At 40.3% G+C, this 23,517-nt stretch overlaps 1 protein-coding gene across 4 annotated transcripts in view; it reads left to right on the top strand.

Moving 5' to 3' along the window:
• Positions 1 to 23,517, top strand: part of LOC124883869 (cytoplasmic dynein 2 heavy chain 1) — a 166,881-nt gene that overhangs the window by 72,421 nt on the left and 70,943 nt on the right. For all 4 annotated transcript variants that reach the window (XM_047391300.1, XM_047391299.1, XM_047391302.1 and 1 more), the window contains 8 exons: positions 6,059 to 6,193; positions 7,475 to 7,618; positions 12,189 to 12,278; positions 15,774 to 15,839; positions 15,944 to 15,994; positions 16,067 to 16,120; positions 16,332 to 16,463; positions 19,811 to 19,883. In XM_047391300.1, the coding sequence (XP_047247256.1) occupies positions 6,059 to 6,193; positions 7,475 to 7,618; positions 12,189 to 12,278; positions 15,774 to 15,839; positions 15,944 to 15,994; positions 16,067 to 16,120; positions 16,332 to 16,463; positions 19,811 to 19,883 (745 nt within the window). The remainder of the gene's footprint in view (positions 1 to 6,058; positions 6,194 to 7,474; positions 7,619 to 12,188; positions 12,279 to 15,773; positions 15,840 to 15,943; positions 15,995 to 16,066; positions 16,121 to 16,331; positions 16,464 to 19,810; positions 19,884 to 23,517) is intronic.

The following is a 23,517-nucleotide window of genomic DNA, read 5'->3' on the forward strand; positions in this document are numbered from 1 at the left end:
TCAATGTCTTCATCTTGCAGGAACTGCTGACACACTCCAGCCACATGAGGTCTAGCATTGTCCTGCATTAGAAGGAACCCAGGGCCAACCGCACCAGCATATGGTCTCACAAGGGGTCTGAGGATCTCATCTCGATACCTAATGGCAGTCAAGCTACCTCTGGCGAGCACATGGAGGACCATGCGACCCTCCAAAGAAATGTCACCCCACACCATTACTGACCCACCTGGTGTTCTCTGGCAAATACCAAGCGTCCTGCACGGTGTTGGGCTGTGAGCACAACCCCCATTTGTGGACGTCTGGCCCTCATACCATCCTCATGGAGTCGGTTTCTAACCATTTGTGCAGACACATGCACATTTGTGGCCTGCTGGAGGTAATTTTGCAGGGCTCTGGCAGTGCTCCTCCTGTTCCTCCTTCCACAAAGGTGGAGGTAGCGGTCCTGCTGCTGGGTTGTTGCCCTCCTGCGACTTCCTCCACGTCTCCTGGTGTACTGGCCTGTCTCCTGGTAGCGCCTCCAGGCTCTGGACACTACGCTGACAGACACAGCAAACCTTCTTGCCACAGCTCGCATTGATGTGCCATCCTGGATGAGCTGCACTACCTGAGCCACTTGTGTGGGTTGTAGAGTCCGTCTCATGCTACCACGAGTGTGAAAGCACCACCAACATTCAAAAGTGACCAAAACATCAGCCAGAAAGCATAGGTACTGAGAAGTGGTCTGTGGTCCCCACCTGCAGAACCACTCCTTTATTGAGTGTCTTGCTAATCGCCAAAGATTTCCCCCTGTTGTCTTTTCCATTTGAACAACAGCAGTGAAACTGATTGTCAATCAGTGTTGCTTCCTAAGTGGACAGTTTGATTTCACAGAAGTTTGATTTACTTGGAGTTATATTGTGTTGTTTAAGTGTTCCCTTTGTTTTTTTTGAGCAGTGTATTTAGACTTTTCCCTTAAGCGCTACAGAGCGCTGTTTGCAAAAAGCAGCCGCCACAGAGACAGTTTCTTTCCCGGGGCTGTCTCTCTGATGAACACTTAGGTCTGGGTGCCCAGATCGTTCTATACCATGCATATTTCCGCCAATTTAACCATGATCTTCTCTTTGTAAAAACACTGTGCATATACATTTTAACATATATTTTAAATATCTTCATTGAGAGCAAAGTGGAACTGGTGTCAAATTCATTGTTTGTGTGCACAAACTTGTCGAATGAAGCTGATTCTGATTCTGTGTACCAAAGATTCTTTACATAACTCCTTTTTTCTAAAATAATTATTGCCTGCCTCACTGCAGTTGTTGTAGTTCCTAATGTCCACTGCTAGTGTGTTGAAGGTGTGCAAGACAGAGTGAGGCTTTGTGTACAGGCGAAGCAGAAGCAGTGAGTACTGCTGCAATCACTATACCTGTCCAACGTATCAGATGAAGCTAGAGGCTACCAGTGCTCATTATTGATCCTTTGTGTGTTGCAGGACTACTGCACCACACATCCTCCTTGATCAGTGGGTGCCTCAGGGAGCGTTTAATGGCTGTGCTTTACCTTCTGTTCTGTTTAGTTCTTTGTGTTTTTGGAACTGTACAAATGAAACACTCTGGAATAATTTTTCAACAATATGATGAATTGAAACAAATGAAAAAAGACCACCCCTCCTTGAACCACCACCTTAATGTGGTGGAGGGGTTTGAGTGCTCAAATGATCCTAGAGGCTAAATGCCCCTGGTAGGGTCTCCCATGGCAAACAGGCTCTAGGTGATGGGTCAGACAAAGAGTGGTTCAAGAATCCCTCATGAAGAATAAAATATCGAGGCACGTGACGTCGCCCGGTACAGCGGTGCCGGGGTCCCACCCTGCAGCCAGGCCTGGGGTCGGGACTCGTCGGAGAGCGCCTGGTGGCCGGGTTGCTCCTCGCGGGACCCGGCCGGACCAAGCCCGAACGAGAGACGCGAGGCCATCCCCCAGTGGGCCCACCACCTGCAGGAGGAACCGTGAGGGACCGGTGCAAAGAGGATTGGGTGGCGGACGAAGGTGGAGACCTCAGCGGCCCGATCCCCGGATGCTTAGGGACGTGGAATGTCACCTCGCTGGGGGGGAAGGAGCCTGAGCTTGTGCGGGAGGTCGAGAGATATCGACTAGAAATAGTCGGGCTCGCCTCCACGCACAGCGTGGGCTCTGGAACCCATCTCCTTGAGAGGGGTTGGACTCTGTTCTTCTCTGGAGTGGCCCACGGGGAGAGGCGGCGGGCTGGTGTGGGTTTGCTTGTTGCCCCCCAGCTCAGCCGTCTCGTGTTGGAGTTTACCCCAGTGGATGAGAGGGTCGCATCTCTGCGCCTTCAGGTTGGGGAGAGGTCTCTGACTATCATTTCGGCCTACGGGCCGAGTGGTAGTGCGGAGTACCCGGCCTTCTTGGTGTCCCTGTCGGGGGTGCTGGATAGTGCCCCTCCCGGGGACTCCATTATTCTGCTGGGGGACTTCAACGCCCACGTGGGGAACGACAGTGACACCTGGAGAGGCGTGATCAGGAGGAATGGCCTCCCCGATCTGAATCCGAGTGGTGTTTTGTTATTGGACTTCTGTGCTAGTCACGGATTGTCCATAACGAACACCATGTTCAAACATAAGGGTGTCCATCAGTGAACTTGGAACCAGGACACCCTAGGCAGGAGGTCGATGATCGACTTTGTTGTCGTATCATCAGACCTTCGGCCGCATGTTTTGGACACTCGGGCGAAGAGAGGGGCTGAGCTGTCCACTGATCATCACCTGGTGGTGAGTTGAATCCGCTGGAGGAAGAGAAAGTCGGACAGACTTGGCAGGCCCAAGCGCATAGTGAGGGTCTGCTGGGAACGCCTGGCGGAGCCCTCGGCCAGGGATGTATTCAACTCCCACCTCCGGGAGAGCTTCGACCAGATCCCGGGGGATGTTGGAGACATAGAGTCCGAGTGGACCATGTTCTCCACATCTATTGTCGATGCTGCTGCCCGTAGCTGTGGCCGTAAGGTCTGCGGTGCCTGTCGCGGCGGCAATCCCAGAACCCGGTGGTGGACACCGGCAGTAAGGGATGCTGTTAAGTTGAAGAAGGAGTCCTATCGGCTGTGGTTGGCTTGTGGGACTCCTGAGGCGGCTGATGGGTACCGTGAGGCCAAGCGTGCTGCAGCCCGGGCTGTGGCAGAGGCAAAAACTCAGACCTGGGAGGAGTTCGGTGAGGCCTCGAAGCAATTCTGGCAAACTGTCCATCGCCTCAGGAGGGGGAAGCAGTGCTTCGCCAACACTGTTTATAGTGGGGGTGGGAGACTGCTGACCTCGACTGAAGACATTATCGGGTGGTGGAAGGAGTACTTCGAGGATCTCCTCAATCCTGCCATCACGCATTCCGTGGTGGAAACAGAGGCTGGGGACTCGGGGTTGGACTCTTTCATCACCCAGGCTAAAGTCACCGAGGTGGTTAAAAAGCTCCGCGGTGGCAAGGCTTCGGGGGTGGATGAGATCCGCCCTGAGTACCTCAAGTCTCTGGATGTTGTAGGGCTGTCATGGTTGACACACCTCTTCAACATTGCGTGGCGGTCGGGGACAGTGCCTCTGGACTGGCAGACTGGGGTGGTGGTCCCCCTTTATAAGAAGGGGGACCGGAGGGTGTGTTCCAACTACAGGGGGATCACACTCCTCAGCCTCCCTGGTAAGGCCTACGCCAGGGTATTGGAGAGGAGAGTCCGACCGATAGTCGAACCTCGGCTTCAGGAGGAGCAGTGTGGTTTTCGTCCCGGCCGTGGAACACTGGACCAGCTCTATACCCTCTACAGGGTGCTCGAGGGTTCATGGGAGTTTGCCCAACCGGTTCACATGTGTTTTGTGGACCTGGAGAAGGCATTCGACTGTGTCCCTCGTGATGCCCTGTGGGGGGTGCTCCAGGAGTATGGAATCGGGGGCCCTTTACTAGGGGCCATCCGGTCTCTGTACGAGCGGAGCAGGAGTTTGGTCCGCATTGCCGGCACTAAGTCGGACCTGTTCCCAGTGCATGTTGGACTCCGGCAGGGCTGCCCTTTGTCACCGGTCCTGTTCATAACTTTTATGGACAAGATTTCTAGACGCAGCCGAGGGCCGGAGGGGGTCGGGTTTGGGGACCAGTGGATTTCGTCTCTTCTTTTTGCAGATGACTTGGTCCTGCTGGCCCCCTCTAGCCAAGACCTACAGCTACAGCATGCGCTGTGGCGGTTCGCAGCTGAGTGTGAAGCGGCTGGGATGAGGATCAGCTCCTCCAAGTCCGAGGCCATGGTACTCGACCGGAAAAGGGTGGCTTGTCCTCTTCAGGTTGGAGGGGAGTTCCTGCCTCAAGTGGAGGAGTTTAAGTATCTCGGGGTCTTGTTCACGAGTGAGGGAAGAATGGAGCGGGAGATCGACAGACGGATCGGTGCGGCTGCCACAGTAATGGGGGCGCTGTGCCGGTCCGTTGTGGTGAAGAGAGAGCTGAGCCGAAAAGCAAAGCTCTCAATTTACTGGTCGGTCTATGTTCCTACCCTCACCTATGGCCATGAACTTTGGGTCATGACCGAAAGAACGAGATCCCGGATACAAGCAGTTGAAATGAGTTTCCTCCGTAGGGTGGCCGGGCACTCCCTTAGAGATAGGGTGAGGAGCTCGGCCATCCGGGAGGGGCTCGGAGTAGAGCTGCTGCTCCTCCACATCGAGAGGAGCCAGTTGAGGTGGCTCAGGCATCTATACCGGATGCCTCCTGGACGCCTTCCTCGGGAGGTGTTCCAGGCATGTCCCACCGGGAGGAGGCCCAGGGGATGGTCCAGGACACGCTGGAGGGACTATGTCTCTCGGCTGGCCTGGGAACGCCTTGGGCTCCCCCTGGAGGAACTGGAGGAGGTGTCTGGAGAGAGGGACGTCTGGGCGTCTCTGTTGAGTCTGCTGCCCCCGCGACCCGGTCCCGGATAAGCGGAAGACGACAAAACGAAACGAAACGAAACGATGAAAAAAGACCACGCAAATGTGAAATAAGGCTCTGTGGACATTCAGGAACACCCACCCTCCTAGGCAATATAGCAAAATTTCACCTTCTCAATTTTATCCCAGTTTCTCTATGTAAAACCACAGCTCTATAAAGAAAACATGTAACAGAGCCAAAGGACATTACCAGTCAGATTTTAACCAGTTTGTACAATTTTACCAACTTTTTCCAAGGATAGGGGACATTTCATAGATTAAAATACTGGGGGGTAGAGGGTAGGATTTATGGGCAATCTCCAGTGACATAGACGAGTCTCAGGCTCGTTTGGCTGGTTGGCCAAACAAAAAGAAAACATTTTATTTTAAAAGGTAGACAGTGACAACAATGCTCAGGTAAGGTGCACTCTTTCTTCATAGAATCAGTTTATGAAGTTAAGTGTAAAGCAGAACAATTAAACAGTTTGCTTGAGAGCAAAGACATATGGTGCCATATAGATGATATCATGATCTCTCTGCCTTAGCATATTGTCAGGATTCATGATCCTGACAATATGCCTTCATATTGCCTTCTCCTAACTACAATAGATTGATGCTGATCTACCATCATGATTAGAGTTTCACACCATTCTGATGGACATTTTGACTCATAGACATGCAACAAAAATATCCTTTTTTTGTGGTCAGAGGGACACTTGGAATACACCGAAAAATTAATGCCAGCAGCCAGATGTCAGTGCTTCAGTGGTATTAGACCTGTAATTATTCTTGAATCATATTCGACTTGACATTTCCATGCTCTGCTGGTTTCTCATCTATTTTACTTGAATTTATTTGAATACATTTTATCGTTTAATTTCAGAGAATAGGTTTCTCAGAGCTCAGTGGGAGGGTTTTTGAACTCACTGAGCACTTATTTAAAAAAAAGTTTAAAATTCTTCACACAAGGATGCTGAAGCTGAAACACTACTTCTTGTTGCAACTTTGATCAGATTACAGACTTGAGGTAAAATCACAGAAACCTAACCACATACTCACTCTCTCATCCATCCTTCTTTTTCCATCTCTCCCACTCATGTATTACAACCTGTCCATCTGTTTGTTTTTCTCTGCATCAGACTTTGGCTTCAGCTCAAGGTAATATTCTCGAGAACAGGGAGCTGATTGACAGCTTAAACCAAACCAAGGCGAGCAGTGCCCTCATCCAGGAGTCGCTGGTGGAATCACACAGGCTGCAGGCGTCTTTGGACCAGGTACTGTTAGTCATTTGTGTGCACAATAAAACAAACTGATACACAATCACGTGGTAAAGTAATGGGGGGAAAAAGCAAGACGCAGTTTATTCCTTAAAATATTTTGGTGGTGCTAATACTTTGTTTTCTACTGCCTTTTTATATTTTTATACATATTTGTACATGCACTGTATATAAAAAGACACAATTTTTTAACAAAATTATTTTTATTTACTAAATATCAGAATAATTAAAGGAATAATATTTTAATAATACTTCAATTCAATCTTTTCTTCCTGCATTTTGTATGGTTTGACTTCGGTCAAACGTTTTGGGAAAACTTCAACAAGTTTTTCATAGTTTTCCTCTAAGTCCATAATCTCTATCCGATATGTTGGGTGATGTTTTAGATTTTGTTTTTTTATGATGTCACACAAGGAAAACACAATTTTGAGGTGTTGCGTTTAAAATATCAACAAGTGAGCCTCTATTTATCTCAAATGATGTTTAAAACTGTTTAAAGGCATAGTAATCTTAATGTAAAAAAAACTTCCGAATTTGAAAACGGCAAAAAATGATTCTGGTGTTTAGAAAATAGAAATAATTTTAATAATCCTAACTTACCTAAAACAGTAAAATAGAGAAATGATAATGTGTTGTTTTTCTTTTTATATGTTTTGCAACATTTCGGCATATGTGGCATAACACAATTAAAAAGCAATTTTTTAATATTTGATCAATTTCTTCTTTCTGGAGCAGAACTCCATCCAAACTAAACTCAATCTGCTTTGGGAGAATTTATTTAAAGGGGTATTTGGACCCAAAAAGTGTAGTTTACAGCAAAACCTGCTCACAATACCTTACTACAGGCATTGCTGCTGAGCAAGGACAGCAAAAGTCCAGAAGCATAGACCCGCTAAAGATGCATTACCAGATAATCCTCTAGGGAGCAGTCTCACACAAGAACTGTTGTTTGTCCTTTCTCTCAGTAGTTTTTGTTTATGCATAATCCTCTTCTCTCATTTTGTTTTACGCACCTGTTTTTTTTTTCTCACATTCCTTGTCCCATCACACCTCAAGCTGCCCTCCGCTTCATTTTCTTTAATCTCCCCATCCTTTTTTTAATAAAATAATTCTGCTCGGGTTTTTTCCGTATAATCCATATCCACACCTCTTGTCCATCTTCAATGTGTTGTGTTTTATGTGATGCCTTACAACCTGTAAAATGTTCTTTTCTACTGTTTCTTGGTTCCATCTTTTCTCCTTCTGTCTTTTTTGACATGTTATTTTTTTGTTCTCTAGGAGAGGGATGCCTTCCTGCCCTTTGCAGAGAGTGCCAGCAAGATGTATTTTGTTATCACAGACCTGTCAAAGATCAACAACATGTACTGCTTCAGTCTTGCTTCTTTTTTGCGCCTCTTCCAAAGGGCTCTTCAGGCCAAGAAGGTAAAACAATGCCACTTATACTGCTTTGATATATCTAAAAATCTCTACCAATCTCAAAACACTTTTAAACCCTTTTCGTCTTTAGAAATATTACATCATTATAAAACAAAAACCTTAAGGTCAAAAATAGCCGGAACAAAACATGTTCATGCTACTGTTCAAAGCAAACCTGCACATATACTTTACGCTCAGTTAGAGCCTTAACATAAACATAAAGACACTTTAATGTGCTAATACAGTAAAACCTGGTTTAGATTGTTAAGAAATAAAACGGTTGTAGAGGATGATCATTTGAATCGTTTAGTTCTAATTGGAAATGCAGTGATAAGGCTTCTCTAATTTAATCTACTCTACTAACACTAGACTTTTTTCATTGAGAAACCAAATACATATCATTTAGGAGGTCTAATATTATTGTTTCAGTTGAAAATTGCTTTATTGTTTGTGTGATTAAAACAGAGTGGGTTCAGCTTTGTGGGATAGTGTGACATTTTTGGAAATTGAGTTATAAAATTGTTTGCAGAGCATTCAAGGGGCTTCGAGAAAAGACCCAACAGCAGAAGAAGTGGATGACTTCTCTTAGTCAAGCGATAGCAAAAACAAAAACACTGTAGCTCCCTGATTAGGATGTTATGTCTCTTGTAGAAGCTCTTCCTAGTTGCCTGGCAACAGTTCAGACACAATACATAGTCCACCAGCACCTCTCTACCCCCTCATACGTTATACCTTAGTACCCTTTATCCAATGTCAAACTGTTGCTTTGAAAAGTTGTGTACATTTTGCTGGCAGAAGGTCATAGATTGTTTGTAATTTAAAGGAAGTGAAGAACTATTGCTGCTGTCTTGTAAGAATGTTTTTACAACTACTTTACAAAAAAAAGGACAACCTTGATGCTGATGTTGTATCCTACAAGTGCATTTTATAAAATTAGAACCTCACGAAAAAGTTGAAGATTTCTTCTAATTAATTTCAGGAAGTGAAACTCATATCTCATATAAATTTATTACACATGGAGTAAAATATTCCAAGCCTTTTTTCCTTTTAATTTAGATTGTTATGGCTTGCAGATGATGAAAGCCCAAAATTGGGTCTCTCAGAAAATTAGAATATTACAGAAGATCATTAAGCAAAGGATATGTCCTCCATCTGAAAAGTGTGTTAATTTCTATAAACTTAGTACTTAGTCGGGGTTCCTTTTGCATGAATTACTGCATCAATGTGGCGTGGCACAGTGGCGATCAGCTTGTGGTTCTGCTGAGGTGTAATAGAAGCTCGGGTTGCTTCGATCGTCTTCCTCTTGATAAACACCCGAAAAATTTGAACTGATTCTGATATTCATATAAATGATAAGCACATTTAAAATGACAATTAGTTTACATATTTAGGTGTCACTTTAGATCCAACCTTAAAAAACTATTTCAAAAAGCTTAGAAAATGTCTACAACTTAATTTGGCATATTTTAGGTATAAGCGAGGATGTGTCAGCATTGAGGCATCATCCATGAATCTAAACTCTAGGATTTTTTCACGCTTTCTGTATCGCAGGACTAGCTGGTCGCAGGTCTTAAAGCCTCTTGAATTGATGTGTAAAAGTGCCTCAGAGAATCACAACAAGAAGTTCAGACAGTACCACCACCGTCTTCTTAGTTTCAAATATGATTTTTTTTTTGTCATTTTGAACATTTAATAATTTAGGCAAACATTTGGCACCTTTTTAAAATCTTCCATGGTATTGCTGCTCCGCCTCTAAGAAGATTTGTCGCACTGAGCTCAAGTTAAATGACCAGAGTTACTATATGGTGACTTCTGAGGGTGAGTGCAGCATTCTTCTTTTAATGAAACCTGCTTTTACTTTTGATGCCATGAGGCACTGGAACAGTTTATCATATGTGATTATAATGTGTACTAGTTTTAAAATATTGGCACATCTGGCAAAAGTTTTTTATTATCTAAGCAAATTTGCACCTATTAGTGATGAATGTATGTGAGTGAGACTATAGATCATGATTTATTGGATATGTACGGTATGTAAAGAATTGTAATTAGTTGTAGACATTGGTTTATCATCCATTTAAAATGTATGTTAAATTATATTTAATTAACATCAACCTGTCCAGGGACTACAGGTAAAAATTCTGCTACATTCTGCTACAACCTGGCACCATGCATATTTCCTTTAGGAAAGGTCAATGAAATGTTGTGCATTGTGCTTGTGTCAATAGAAAGGTCATTATTATCACAATACTCCATATTCTTAGGACAGGGTTCAGGTCAGGCCAGTTTGCTGGCCAAACAAGCCCAGTAACACCTTGGTCATTGAACCAGCTTTCGGTACCATTGGCAGTGTGGTCAGGTGCCAAGTCCTGCTGGAAAAATGAAATCAGCATCTCCATAAAGCCTTTTAGCAGAAGGAAGCATGAAGTGTCCTGAAATGTGCTGGTAGATCACTGCTTTGAATCCCCCTCAAATTATTGAATGGATTTTGCTTGACTTACCCAGTGCTGCAGATATCCCTGTTGTTGATGCCCCTTTTCCTTCCACTCAACTTTCTATGAAAATGTTTGGATACAGCACTTTGTGAACAACTAGCTTCTTTTCTGAAACACAGATTTTTTTGTTTTCGTCATCTGTAAGACATAATCATCAAAATTACAAGAAATGAAGGCTTGAAATATTATACTTATAATAATTATAATATAATACTCTGTGTAATAAATGCATATAATAAATTAGCTTCAATTTATAAAATGATGGGCAAAAAAAACTAGATTCAAATTTTTTGAGATGTTCCTGTATATTCTTGTATCCTGATTTTGCTGCAATGACATGCATCCATCTTGTATTAAAATGCAATAAAACATGGCTTTTTATGTAGTTTGACGCTTCCAAGTTAGGCTTAACTTTGATTGTTTGCATGGCATTTTACATTCCCACTGCAAAATGAAACCTTTGTGGTTGTCTTTATTTAGTTTTTCATAACTACCATTGAAGCGGAGAGTAAAAATAATTAAATGAGGAGACATTGCAAAAAAAAATCAAGTAATGAGGTTCAAACTAAGGTGAGCCAGAGAGCACCACAGACTGTCACTTTGCTGTTTTCAAACTGAGCCCTAAACACTGTGTGATAATCAGAGCCCACACACACCCCAGATATGCAGACAAAGAGTTGTGAGACAGAGAACGCTAATTTCTGATGTCCTGTGTGGGTTTTCAGAGCCAGAGCTGTCACCCAAGAGTGTCACCTGATGGCTGTTACTTGTGTGTGTGTGTGTGTGTGTGTGCCTGCGAAGGCCTGTGGACATTGTAAGCGACTGTTATCAGAATGTGTGCACTGATTCACAGAGTTGTTTGCTTGTTTGGTTTGTTAAATGAGCGTTTTTAATTTGCCATGTGCTGCATGTGGTTCTTGCGATCTGGAAGAGGGCTTCACCTTGTAATGGCTGATTTAACACACTGCGGTTTTCATACATGCAATGTTTTACAAAGTGGGACATAGCAGTGAGGTGAAAGGAAAGGATACATGGATAAAAATATGAAAGTTCTTGCATGCATTTGTATTTTGCCCCCTTATTCTGATAATCCTAAATAAAATCCAGCACCAGCATTTACCTTCAGAAGTCCCTTAATGGGGAAGTAGAGTCCACTCCAGTTATATGTAACGTAAGCATAAATCCAGCTGTTCTGTGAAGGTCTTATAGGAGAAAATTTGTAAACAAACAGCATCATGAAGACCAAGGAACACATCAGACAGGTCAGAGAGAAAGTTGGGGAGGAGATTAAAGTAAGTTTAGATTTGAAAATAATATCCCAAGTATATTGCAACTGCATCCAATAAGACACGAAAAGTTACCAAAACTGACAGACTGGGCAAGACGACCAATATTCAGAGAAGCAGCCAAGAGACCAATGGTCACTCTGGAGGAGCTGCATAGATCCACAACCCTGTTGACAACAGGGCTGCATTCCAAAGGTCTGGCCTTTATGGAATAGTGGAGAGAAGAAAACTATTTTTGAAAGATAACCACAGGAGTTTTTGCCAGAATGCAAACAATTACAATGAAGCTTGTTGTCATATAAATATGAAAAAGTTTAATGGGTTTAAATATTTCTGCAAGATACTGTAGATCCACACAGCATAAACGCATATATGAAATCACCCTTTCTGCACAGTATATATTTGTGCTCTTTCTGTAAAAAGTCAAATTTTGATTAAAAAAATTGGTTTATGTAAAATATTTTTTTAATGTTTATTTATATTTATCTCTGTTGCATTTCGTCTGTTTGTGCATTAGAGGAATACATAATGAAACTATGTGGGTATAGAGTAAGACAAGATGAACTTTGTGAAAATACACATTTAAAAAGCAATGTCGTCATCAGATTTCATTAGTTTGCAGCTCAAATTTTAGCCAGAATTAGTTACCAACATGCACGTTAGGTACAAAATTCAAAAGAACCAAAAAAACCTTTCTGAATGTCTTTTTTTCCGTTGCCTCTCATATTATGTGTCCTTGCTCAATAATCCACACCTGTCAGACTTAAACACGAAGTATTTATTTGTACATTTTAGGAAGACCTAAATACGGAAGCCAGGATTGCTGCTTTGGAGAACAACTTGAAGATTATGGTGTATGAATATGTCTGCCGGTCACTTTTCAAGGTAAAATACATTCATATGAACAAATAGGGTTTTTGCAGAAGATGAAAATATCTTTTATCAGTTTGGTTATTTGTTCAGGTGATGAGTAGGATGTGACTGGAATTGATGCTTCCTACTGATGCAATGTGTGGACATCATGTTCTTTGGCCAATTTCTTTCAAATGAAGTATTTTTTTTTTTCGGAAGGATAAGCTGTTGGTCCAAAACATAAAAACTGTCGATAAATAGTATTTTAATAAACTCATACGTCCCTATTTCTCTAACTGTTACAGAGATGCATTTTCCTGCCTAGATTTACACACAGATTTATATTCTAAACATAAATATGGACTGATATAATAAAATAAAGACTTGTCACTGTTTAAATCAGAGATGAAATCAAAGATTGAAAGTATAACTGCTTATTTTTGCCACGATGAACAACCTGAGTTTTTTATCTGTGTTTTTTTGTACATGAATCTGTAACAATATTCTTACAGATACTTTAGGTTAAAGACATAATCAGATAATCTCAGACATTAACTCTCTTCTGCAGTGTGACCCTTGTGGCCAACAGACTAATAATATATCAAAAGGTGAACAGCGCAGTTACTGATCCGGCAGTAAACGTTAATTGTGATTTGTTTGTGCTTTGTGTGTGTTGGTGTGTTGATGTATTACCTGTGGGGTTGTGGGAATTTCAAGCACTCCAGGTGGATGCTAACATGTATATTAAGTTAACAGCAACACACACCAAACACACATTTATTAACTGCAGCCGCTCAGCTGGTACCTGAGAGAAGGCAACTGAATTTCTCATCTTCAGTGTGCAGCACACATAGCGAAGGGTAGGAAAGCGATGTAGCGGGTTCCAGTGAATAGGTAAAGGTGGGGTCGACAGCTTGCCCTTTATTACTCAGATGGGACACTAAAACTACTTTGTGCTTAGTTTAAAATTTTTCCACCCAAAAAAAGGTTAATTCATCTAAATTATGAAATTTAAAAATGTTCTTTTACAGTGTTATAGACTTCTTATAGTAGTACTATTTTGTTGTAATTTGACTACTAATTGGGACTCATAAATAGGCAGTATCTTGTTACAGGTATTAAGATAGACAGAGGTGTGAAAACTAAAATTTTCTGTCATGTTGTTGCTAAGTTTTAAATTTGTTTTAATGTAATACCAGAGTGACTTTCAGTCTTGTTCTCTGGCTGCTTCTCGTCCACCTATGACTGTGCACTGCCACTCAGCTGGCTAGAGGAAGGTTACCTCACTTTTCCAATGCCAGCAAGAAAGACAAATTTGACTGTTTGGAAATATTTCCGATTGCAAATAAGTGGTGCGCCACCCATTATGCTTATTAAGGTAAAACTGTTTTGAAACTAAAGTTAGAAAGCTAAAAGTGGCATGTCTGAGCTGAATACCAGCTTGTTGTGTGTCCATAATTTGCAAAATGGTCCAATAATATTGTGCATAATAACCTCTTAAAAACCACTACTAAATATAGCAGGTCATCATTCTGTTTTCTGTGTATCAAAATGAAAATAGCTACAAATAAATGTTATAGATGACATCAATTACAACCGCAATAGTCAACACATTTAGCAGCAGTAGAAATAATCTTCGCTGTTCTGTTTTAGATAATAGCTGTTAATTACATTATGTTTTAATTTTATATTTTAAATCTTTGTTTTAAAACCATGATGCTGTAGTTTTACTCAAGGCTGTGAGAATTTCACACCGACCCATACCTATTCATAACTGATTTTGTATGGCAGCTCTTGTAAGCGTGCTTTTACTGAAGACAATATTACCTTGTTGAATATTGATCAGTAGGAAATATTCACTTTTTTTCCCAAAGAATAAATTCAATTAGTTAAAGCATTTCCAAAGACGCTTTATCTTTACTTCCCAAAACAAATATAATACTTTGACCAGTTTTATGAAAAATAACGTTTGAAACCAATTTGGGAGCTTTACAGTACCTAAACAAGGAAGTCTTTGGATCAAGAGATGAACTGGAAACACTGGGAAAGGGGGCAATCTAATGGTAATTTGTTAAGTTTATCTAAAACAGACTCCACATCTGCTCAGTAAAACACAAAACATATTCGTGAAAAAACGGGGGAGTGTCCTGAATGCATAAAATAAGGTGTTAAATGGAGAAAGACAGTATTCAGACCCACTGATCTTACATAAAAGCTTTTATTATTCATCTGAAAAAAATGTCTGATTTTGGCACCTTGCCAACTTAGAGATTTGTTTGTGAAACATATCATACAGTAGAGTTTTTACAACATAGGTGAAGGTCCAAACTATAGGTTTTCTCACAGCTAATCATAGAGCTGTAACTGTTGGGGTGGTGAAAAGATGAGAAAACTACCCCAACACCTAAGGTGTGACAGTCGAGTATGAAACCTGTAATCTCACTTTGTAAAGACAAAACTAGGTGTTGCCACTGTTGATGCCACTGGTATGAGCACTGCGTAAGTGAATGCCTTGACACAGGGGTATTGTTGGGGGTTTGCTGTTTTTAAACCACATTCTATCTGTTTTACTGTGCAGGCTGGATACACAGTTAGCACTCTTAAGGCAATCTCTCTTCAAATGCAGTTGTTTCTTAGATGCACTAAACATTACTAATCTCTCCAACGGCAGCATTTATGCATGCAAATATACATTAATCTCCTATATGTACTTGGTTCTACACATAAGGGAGATCCGACTGGAGCTAAGTGATTAGATTAACAAGGTCTCTTAACTCTTTGCCACTTTACAAAGCACAGCATCGACAACATATTACTCTTGCATTGTAATTTTAATTCAGCTGTCCTTGCCAGCCAGTTAAGTGCATAAAAATTAGATTTACATAAATTTGCATGTCAACCACTGAGGCAGCATGGCTGTATTTTATTGTGGGCGTAAATAGGTGCACAATTTCTATGGTTTGTTGTGTTGTTACACAGGGAAGAAAACTAATACTGTCACTGCAGTGACCAGCACGGCTTTTCTATAGTCCTGTCTGTGGTCCCTTTATGACATGAGCTTAAAATATAATTCTCAGATATGCAGGAAAACATATCTTTACAGTGTATGTGTTTACAGTTGAAATCTCTTGGCAACTGTCTCTTTGTTTCACACCGTGTGGGAGCAGGATAAGCTACTAGATTAGTGGCTGTTTCTGCTATCTGTATTCTAATTCACAAGCATATGTGAAAGACAGTAGGGTAAGCGCACCAGAGGACTGTTTAGGGATGATGCGGCAGCTCATGCAGTACTTTCAGCCTGTGGAGGGCTTTTTTTCCATCTCTTTCAAGCTTTTAGAAATTCACCAGACTGCATTGTGCATCATGACAAACAGTATCCTCTTTTTTAATCGACAAGACTTGCACATTGTTTGGCCTATTTTCTGTCCTCTATTTTAAATGAACACCCAAATTCATATTCTCATTATCTCTCAGTCAGTAAAGTTATACTGATTGTATATCATTGCCATCTCCCTGTCTTTGTCTCAGGCTGACCAGCTGATGTTTGCAATGTATTTTGTGAAGGGCATGTACTCAGAACTCTTCCAGGAGAATGTGAGTACATTTTTTGTTCCTGCTTTAGGGAAGTCTGTGACAATTTGATTGCATATATTATAGTTTTACCCAGATGTGATCTTTAATGGATCTGTATTTTGTAGGAATGGGAAGTTTTAATTGGATCCATCGTTGGAGAAATGTTTAAAAAAGAGGTAAGAATGCATATTTCTTCATTTGATCAATAAACCAAACATTTCTGTGTCTGACTTGTCCTCTCTCATCAGGAGTTTCCTTCTTGGATTGATCAGGAGAGGCATGGAGCAGTGGCCATTTTGAAAGTATGCACACTAAAATATAATTTGACAGTTAGGTTGTTTAAAAAAGGTGACCAAATATCCAACCTGAGACGTCAATAGTATAATATGGAAGTAATTAACATTCGATTGTAAGTTTATCAGTAAACAAATCCTTTCCAAGCAGAGGATTAGATCTGCTTCTCTAATATGATTTATTTCATCCTTGTAATTTTAGTCACCTCTTGCTTTGCAGACTACTTTCCCAGCTCTCTACCAGACTCTGTGTTTGAGCGACTTAGACCTTTGGCTGTCCTTCTTGCAAAGCTCGCAGTGTGAACAGGAAATCCCATCTTCCATCACCAGAAAGATTAGTCTCTTCCAGCAGGTCAGCTTCCATTCAGCTTCTTAACTGTGAAATAATGAAACTAAATCAGATTTTCTAAGCTTTTAGTTTAGGCCAACGTTCCCTGCTCATTGCTGTCATTACAGCAAGCTTTCTTTCTTTGATTTTATTGTGTTTTTTTTAATAAAAACTATCTATTTTGACAAGCATGTGTTGAGTAAATTAATTGTAAAAAATAAATATGAATATTGAAGTTGTTTTAAAACGTATTTACGGTATTTAAAAACAATTGAAAACAAACTTCTGCTATTACTTTTCAAATTGCACAATGCTGGCTTAAAGTAAATGGCCCTGTGCTTTATCTAGACCGAGGACCCCAAAGCACTTTACACTACAATCAATCATCCACCCACTCATATATTCACACACTGACAGTGGTGAGCTACATTGTAGCCATAGCTGCCCTGGGGCACACTGACAGAAGTGAGGCCCATCGGGCCCTCTGACCACCATCAGCAGGCAAGGTGGGTGAAGTGTCTTGCCCAAGGAGACAACGACTGAGACAGATGGAGGGGGTTTCGAACCAGCAACCCACTGGTTACAGGATGAATCCCTACCACATCACCCCAGAGTCCTACCTAAAGTTAAATCATGGGCTTCAGATCTCCATTTTATCAGTAGCCTTGTGTTTTGACCATTGCCTTTATTTGTTTAAAATTAAATTCAGATTCAGCAAATGTCAAAATAAACGTTGATTATGATGAAAGTCTGTGGGTTAAATCAAGAATTAGTTTAAGTCAGTGAAAGTTCCAACATATGCTATGAAAGAAAGACCCTACTGCGCATCTAGGAGTTTGTTGGTTGTCATGTAAACAGTCATAGTATAAAATACAAAGTAATTTTTTGGGATTTTCATATTTTATGCATTTTTCTTTTTACGTATCTGAAGTTTTCAAGGTGTATTTAGTTTTTTATTAACTTTTCCATTTTGGCTGTATTGTTTAACAAATAATGACACTGCTAACAGCAAACGGTTGTGTGTTTGCTTTTTTACACTTGTGGTTAAATTTAAATACCTTTTGAACCAGATAAGTCATAGGTGCATCTAAACAAACTAGACTATCATCGAAAAAGTTAATTTATTTCAATAATTCAATTCAAAAAGTGAAACTCACATTACATAGATTCATTAAACAGAGTGATTTACTTCGAGTATATGTTTTTTCTGTTCATTTTGCATTATTATAGCTTGAAGCTAATAAAAACCAGAAATGTAGTTTATTGTAATTTTTTTATATTACATAGGACCATTTTAGAAAAACTGATTTTTAATGCAGAAGCGTTGTGTTATCGTAAAATGATGGGGAACACTAGCTACTAGATAACATGGAGGGTTAAGCTCAACAAGTCATTGCTAAACATGCTGGCTGTTTACAGAGTTCTGTCGGAAACATTATGGAAGGAAAAGGTATGGTAGAAAAATTTGCACAAGCATCAGGGATAGTCTGAGCCAATCCAACAGTTTCAGGAGAGAAACTTGAAGAGTCTGATCTTCAAGAGCCAGACATGGGCGACAGCTGTCAATCCCCTTGTGTTAATCCACTCCTGAACCAGAGACAACATTAGAAATATCTTACCTTTTCTGATTAAAACAAACAAAAAAAAAGGACTGGATTGTTACTTAGTGCTTCAAAGTCCTCTTTCAGATTAACGTAAATGTATTTTCCATTCGGAATTCAAGATCCCAGAGTCTGGAGGAAGAGTCAAGAAGCAACATTTCCACTACCAGTGATTATTTAGGTAGCCTTTATTAAGGGAGGGTGTCATCTTCTGATGTTGTCCCAATGTGTTTTCCCAAGTCCACAGTCAATGCAGTCATCTACCAGGACATTTTAGAGCACTTCATGCTTTATTCTGCTGACACACCTTATGGAGATGCTGATTTCATTTTCCAGCAGGGCTTGGCACCTGTTTACACTGCCAATGGTACCAATAACTGGTTCAGTGACCATGGTGTTACTGTGCTTGATTGATCGGAGATTGGATACTCCAGACCTTGCACTTCGTTGAGCTGAAGGCCACTAATAAAGCAACCTGTGATTCCTTAAACATCACAGTGGAGCCACAGGCTATGTCATGCAGCATCCATATATAAATACTCTTAAGTTCATGTAAATACTTTTTAGTAAGCTGACATATTCTTTATTAAAAATCCCTTTTTCTTTATATGTTCTATTTTTGATTTTCTGAGAGGCTCAGTTTTGGGTTTTCATTGGCTGTAAATTATAATAATCAAAATTAACAGAAATAGCTGAAATAAATCACTTTATGTAATCAAAAAATAAATGACTTTCTTTTCTTTAATTGAGTCACTGAAATAAATTAACCTTTTAATTATATTTGGATTTACTGAGTAACTTGCTGTCCACAGTGAGAAGCAGTTCGCTGTTAAAGACCCCTCCCCCACAGACCGTGGCTGAGCTGGGCTCTCCTACAAGAAGTTAGGAAGAATGTACAGAGGACCAGGAAGTCTCTGATTCTTGGTCCAGACGTGGACTAGTTCAAAAGGAATATTCCCCCCATTATCCAGATGCATAATGGGCCAGAACAGTTCTAAGGAGTTGCCTCCTCCCGAGGGAGAAAGGTTTGATTTTATGTTAAGAAAATATGGGCCAAAAAGCATCGAGTGCATTCATTATTTTAAGTCTGTAGTCCAACTTGTCTTTACTTTTCTTTACTTTACTTTATCATGCCACTGCAATGTACTTTTTCATCATGTAAAGCACATTGACTTGTCTTGTTGCTGAAATGTGCTATACAAATAAACTTGCCTTGAGATGCACCTGTACATGTTAAAAGCCTACAAGTGACAGAGTATACTTTCATTTTCCATAACCGTACAAGTTGTATGGTAAGGTTTAACTGTGAGAATGCGTTATTTACTCCTTCATCGTTAGTGAATTAGAAGTGTTTTCTACCTAATAATGGCTAAATGGTGGCGCAGTTGGTAGCACTGTTGCCTTGCAGCAAGAAGGTCTTGGATTCAACTCCCGGTCGGGGGTCTGCATGGATGGATGAAGTGCATGCGTGGTTTCTCTCCGAGTACTCCAGCTTCCTCCCACATTCCAAAAACATAACTGTTAGGGTAAACTGGTCTCTCTAAATTGCCCTTAAGTGTGAATGAGTGTGTGTACGGTTATTTGTCCTGTGTATCTCTGTGTTGCCCTGCGATGGACTGGCGACCTGTCCAGGGTGTACCCTGCCTCTCGCCCGTAGACTGCTGGAGATAGGCACCAGCTCCCCGTGACCCACTATGGAATAAGCGATATAGAAGATGAATGAATGAATGTTTTTTGTGTTAAATCTATTTTGCTTTACTGTTTACACAGCTGCTGTTGGTTCAGGCAGTAAGACCCGACCGTCTGCAGAGCGCCATGACTGCCTTTGCCTCTCAGGCTCTTGGTAAGAGGTTTTAATCAGCACGTTTCACATTTGTGTTTTAGGTTTTAATAGTTTCTTATTGGTTCAGGTTATTGGACAAAACATACATCTTAATGTATTTTTGACTTGAAGGTTTACTGCAGATTTTGAGCACAAAGTAATACGACTAACAAGATAGACGTAACAGAGCAAGACTGGAAACATACCATTTAAAAAAAAAAAAAAAATAGATCAATATTTTGTTTCTTCAAACTTTTATTCAAACTCAATGTAAGAAAAATTGGTTGTGTTTTAAAAAGGAAATATGAACAGAATGGATGATTACAGGCTTCTTTATCCCTTTAGGCTACTTGAATAGAGGTTGTGTGGAGTACTTGTTTCCTCTCTCTTTCTTATCTGCAGTGTAATCTCTGCTTTGGGAGTTCCTGTCCATCATACTCAGCTAAAAGCTGCTTATGCAATCGAGAAAATAGCACAGTTTTCCCTTTTTATCACAACTCAAACCTGAAAAATGAACAGCAGTTCAAGAAAACGTAAACAGTTCTCTTTTCCAAACCGCAGCTGAAAAACAACAAAAAATTACTTTCCATACTGCGCTGTTTGACTTGTTTGTGCTAATATTTTGTGGCCTTTCTGATAAAAAAAAACATTGACTTTGACAAAAGTAAAATAAAATAAAATCATAAGTGTTTCCAAAACCAAAAATCAGCTCTAAGCTCCGAAGCAAGTCTGGCCCAACACCTGACACACTCAGATAATTAACGTCAGGATTTCAAACAGCTGTCACACACTGAGCAAACACTGTTTGTCTGAGAGAGTCATAAGAAAGTAGACACTGCCACGTGTCTAACTTGGTTGTAAAAATTACAAAATAGCATACACTTTATGAGTTTCAGATAATGGTGATTTTGTGTTTCACTTCTCAGCAGCTTTTAGCTGAGCTTATCTCAATGGACAAACTTTTTTGACGGCTGACATTTTTAGTTAATGTTGCATAAATAACCTTAAAAATGCACCTTTGCTTTGGATGCCACTGTAAAAGCAAACCTATCCTCCCAGATGTCCAAACTGACATAATACCAGGGTCTCTACAAAGAGATGAAAAGTATGGAATTTGTTTTTATAAATCTCCAGACATTGATATGTGTTGAAAAAAACAAAACTTAGTACGGAAGTGTTCGAATTTCCAATTTCTAAATAGTAAAATGTATATTTCGAAAAACAATGCACTTTTAACATAAGCAAGAAACTTGGGAGTGCTGCTGGGTTCTTGTCAGGTTCTCAGAAGTTGCTCTTTTAATGCTTTAAGTATAATGACTTTTTATGCATGAGGTTCCCTGCTTTTAATAAAAAAGTCCCAGTTGGGGAAAAAAGAAAAACAGCAAATGGCCAAAACATTTCCCTTTGTGTGAAACCAGATATCCAGAAAATGCTCAAAGGCACACCAATGGAAGTATGGAAAAATATATTTGAAATAGCTTTTTTTTTTACATAGCAGTTCAATTAAAAACAGTTCTGACCCACATATTGTGACCAAGCTTGGGTCATTCAAGATCAGTCACCACCTCAAAAGGGAAACGTCCCTTGCTTTTTAAATAGATTCATATTTAATTTGTACATTTTATCATTGAACTGCCACATTAGACACCGGATTTGACATTTTAACCATTTGTACTGGTTTTTGAGCTACTGACTTGAGATAAATTTACACTAATCCAGAAACATAAATTGGTCTGTATTATTTATTTAAAACGTTAAATTTAGATGTATGACAACAATGCACTGAAAGAGTTTTTTAGAATATTTTTTACTAACGAATATAGAAGATCTCAGAAGCTGCTTTAAATAATCTATTTTCAGTGCAGAATATTTCAGTCCTGTAGGTAGCAGATGAAAAAGTGAAATTTGCCACTCTGTCAAATCGGAACCAAACTTTATCATTGCTCTCTTTCATGATTTGTGGTACATAGTTATTAAATCCTGAATACTGAATAGGTGTTTCGAAGGATAAATGTTTCATACTCAATGCAGAAAATATGTAAATGTTCTAGTCTAGAAAAAAATAAAATTAGGCAATATAACAACCCCGACTCCATCTTCTCATGCCTGCATATCACAACTGCACTTAAAAAGAAAGACATTTCAAATTTCTCTGTAGTGAGGGATGCTTTGTTTATTGAATGCATCATCATTTCTATGAGAATGTCAACTGCACTTGAGTAAATGTCACATACTGTACCTAAAACCAACACATATTTTTTCCTCTGTTCTCCAGTTATTTGTAGCCTCATGTACCGATACAAACACATACCAACGTGTACTGTTCACATGTACACACCAGGATTTGTAAAGTAACTTTATGTTGTAGATCATCTTCACAATGGGCTGAGGTTTGACTGCGAATTTAAAAGTTAGGGACAAGTTAACTCACAGGAGAGGTCTAGTGAAACCTTTATGTACTGTTGGATTTCTGGGTAAAAACAAATCCTTCTGTTAATGTACTCTGATAATACAGGTGGATTACTATGATTAAATTGTCAAGCAAGGCCTAAATGTGTCGAAGACATCAACAGCCTTCTTCAAGCAGTTATCCAGCAGTCCTCTTACGATCAGACAGACCTGCAGTTCATTTAGATTTAATAGCATTTTAGTTGCGTCTGTAACAGATTTTTTACTGTTTCTGGAGCACCTGCAGTACCCTACAAGCCCTTCAATAAAGTCACAAAGAATGTACGCATATAAACGTAATGCTTTTCCTGTTAAAACTGGTAAAGAAAGAGGCCTGTTTAGCTACATGTAAAAGCTAAAGGTCTTTTCTTTATTCTGTTAATGTTGGAGCTGTCAATGGCCCGCGGTAGTTTCAAACTAAGTGGTAATTATTCTTAACTTCAGCAATGATACACTTTAAACGAGGCCAAAATTGAAATCCTCTTAGCAGAATACTTGGAGCTACAACTAAAAGTGATTTTATTTATCGGTGTCTATCTCAGGTATTTTGGTGTTTGTCATGACCGTAGTATGGGGGAAGATAAACCAGAGGATAAAGGTTCCTGTTTCATTGAAAGTGTAGCAGCAGGGAGGCTTTACAGCTTCTGTCACCAGTGTCCTTGAAATATCCACCGCTCCCACCCTGGCAGGGGTGTAACACCTGTAATTATACGAGCAAGCTCTGAATAGGTGGCTGCAAAAAAAAAATAAAGCTGCCGCACAAATCAGCAGACAATAGTAATTCACCCAAAAATGATGGCAGTATTTAAACATAATAGCTGCTAATAAAAGACATATAAACCTGCACACTGTGGTGATGAGATAAATGAAGATAACTGGTAAATGTCAAACCAAATTATGTCTGCATTAAAGTTACTGAAAATTGTTCTTACCTCTTTTATATACAATACACCCTTTTACACTCATTGAACTTTTTAACAATTTGTTAGTTTTTTAGTTCGTACCCCTTTAAAATATTGTGGTAGTTCAAGAGAAAACTGAAGGATGCTTATACTTGTAAGATCCCAGGACACGTCTTTCCTGATCGATCTTCATGTTGTTGTTTCTCTGCATGCTTTGGAAAACATTCCCATATTTCCACTCTTCCTGGCATAGACTTTTTTTTGCCTCCCTATGAGATGGTCTCACTGCAACTGTGACTATGGTG

The sequence above is a fragment of the Girardinichthys multiradiatus genome, chromosome 18 (assembly GCF_021462225.1).
Source record: "Girardinichthys multiradiatus isolate DD_20200921_A chromosome 18, DD_fGirMul_XY1, whole genome shotgun sequence".
Lineage (NCBI taxonomy): Eukaryota > Metazoa > Chordata > Actinopteri > Cyprinodontiformes > Goodeidae > Girardinichthys > Girardinichthys multiradiatus.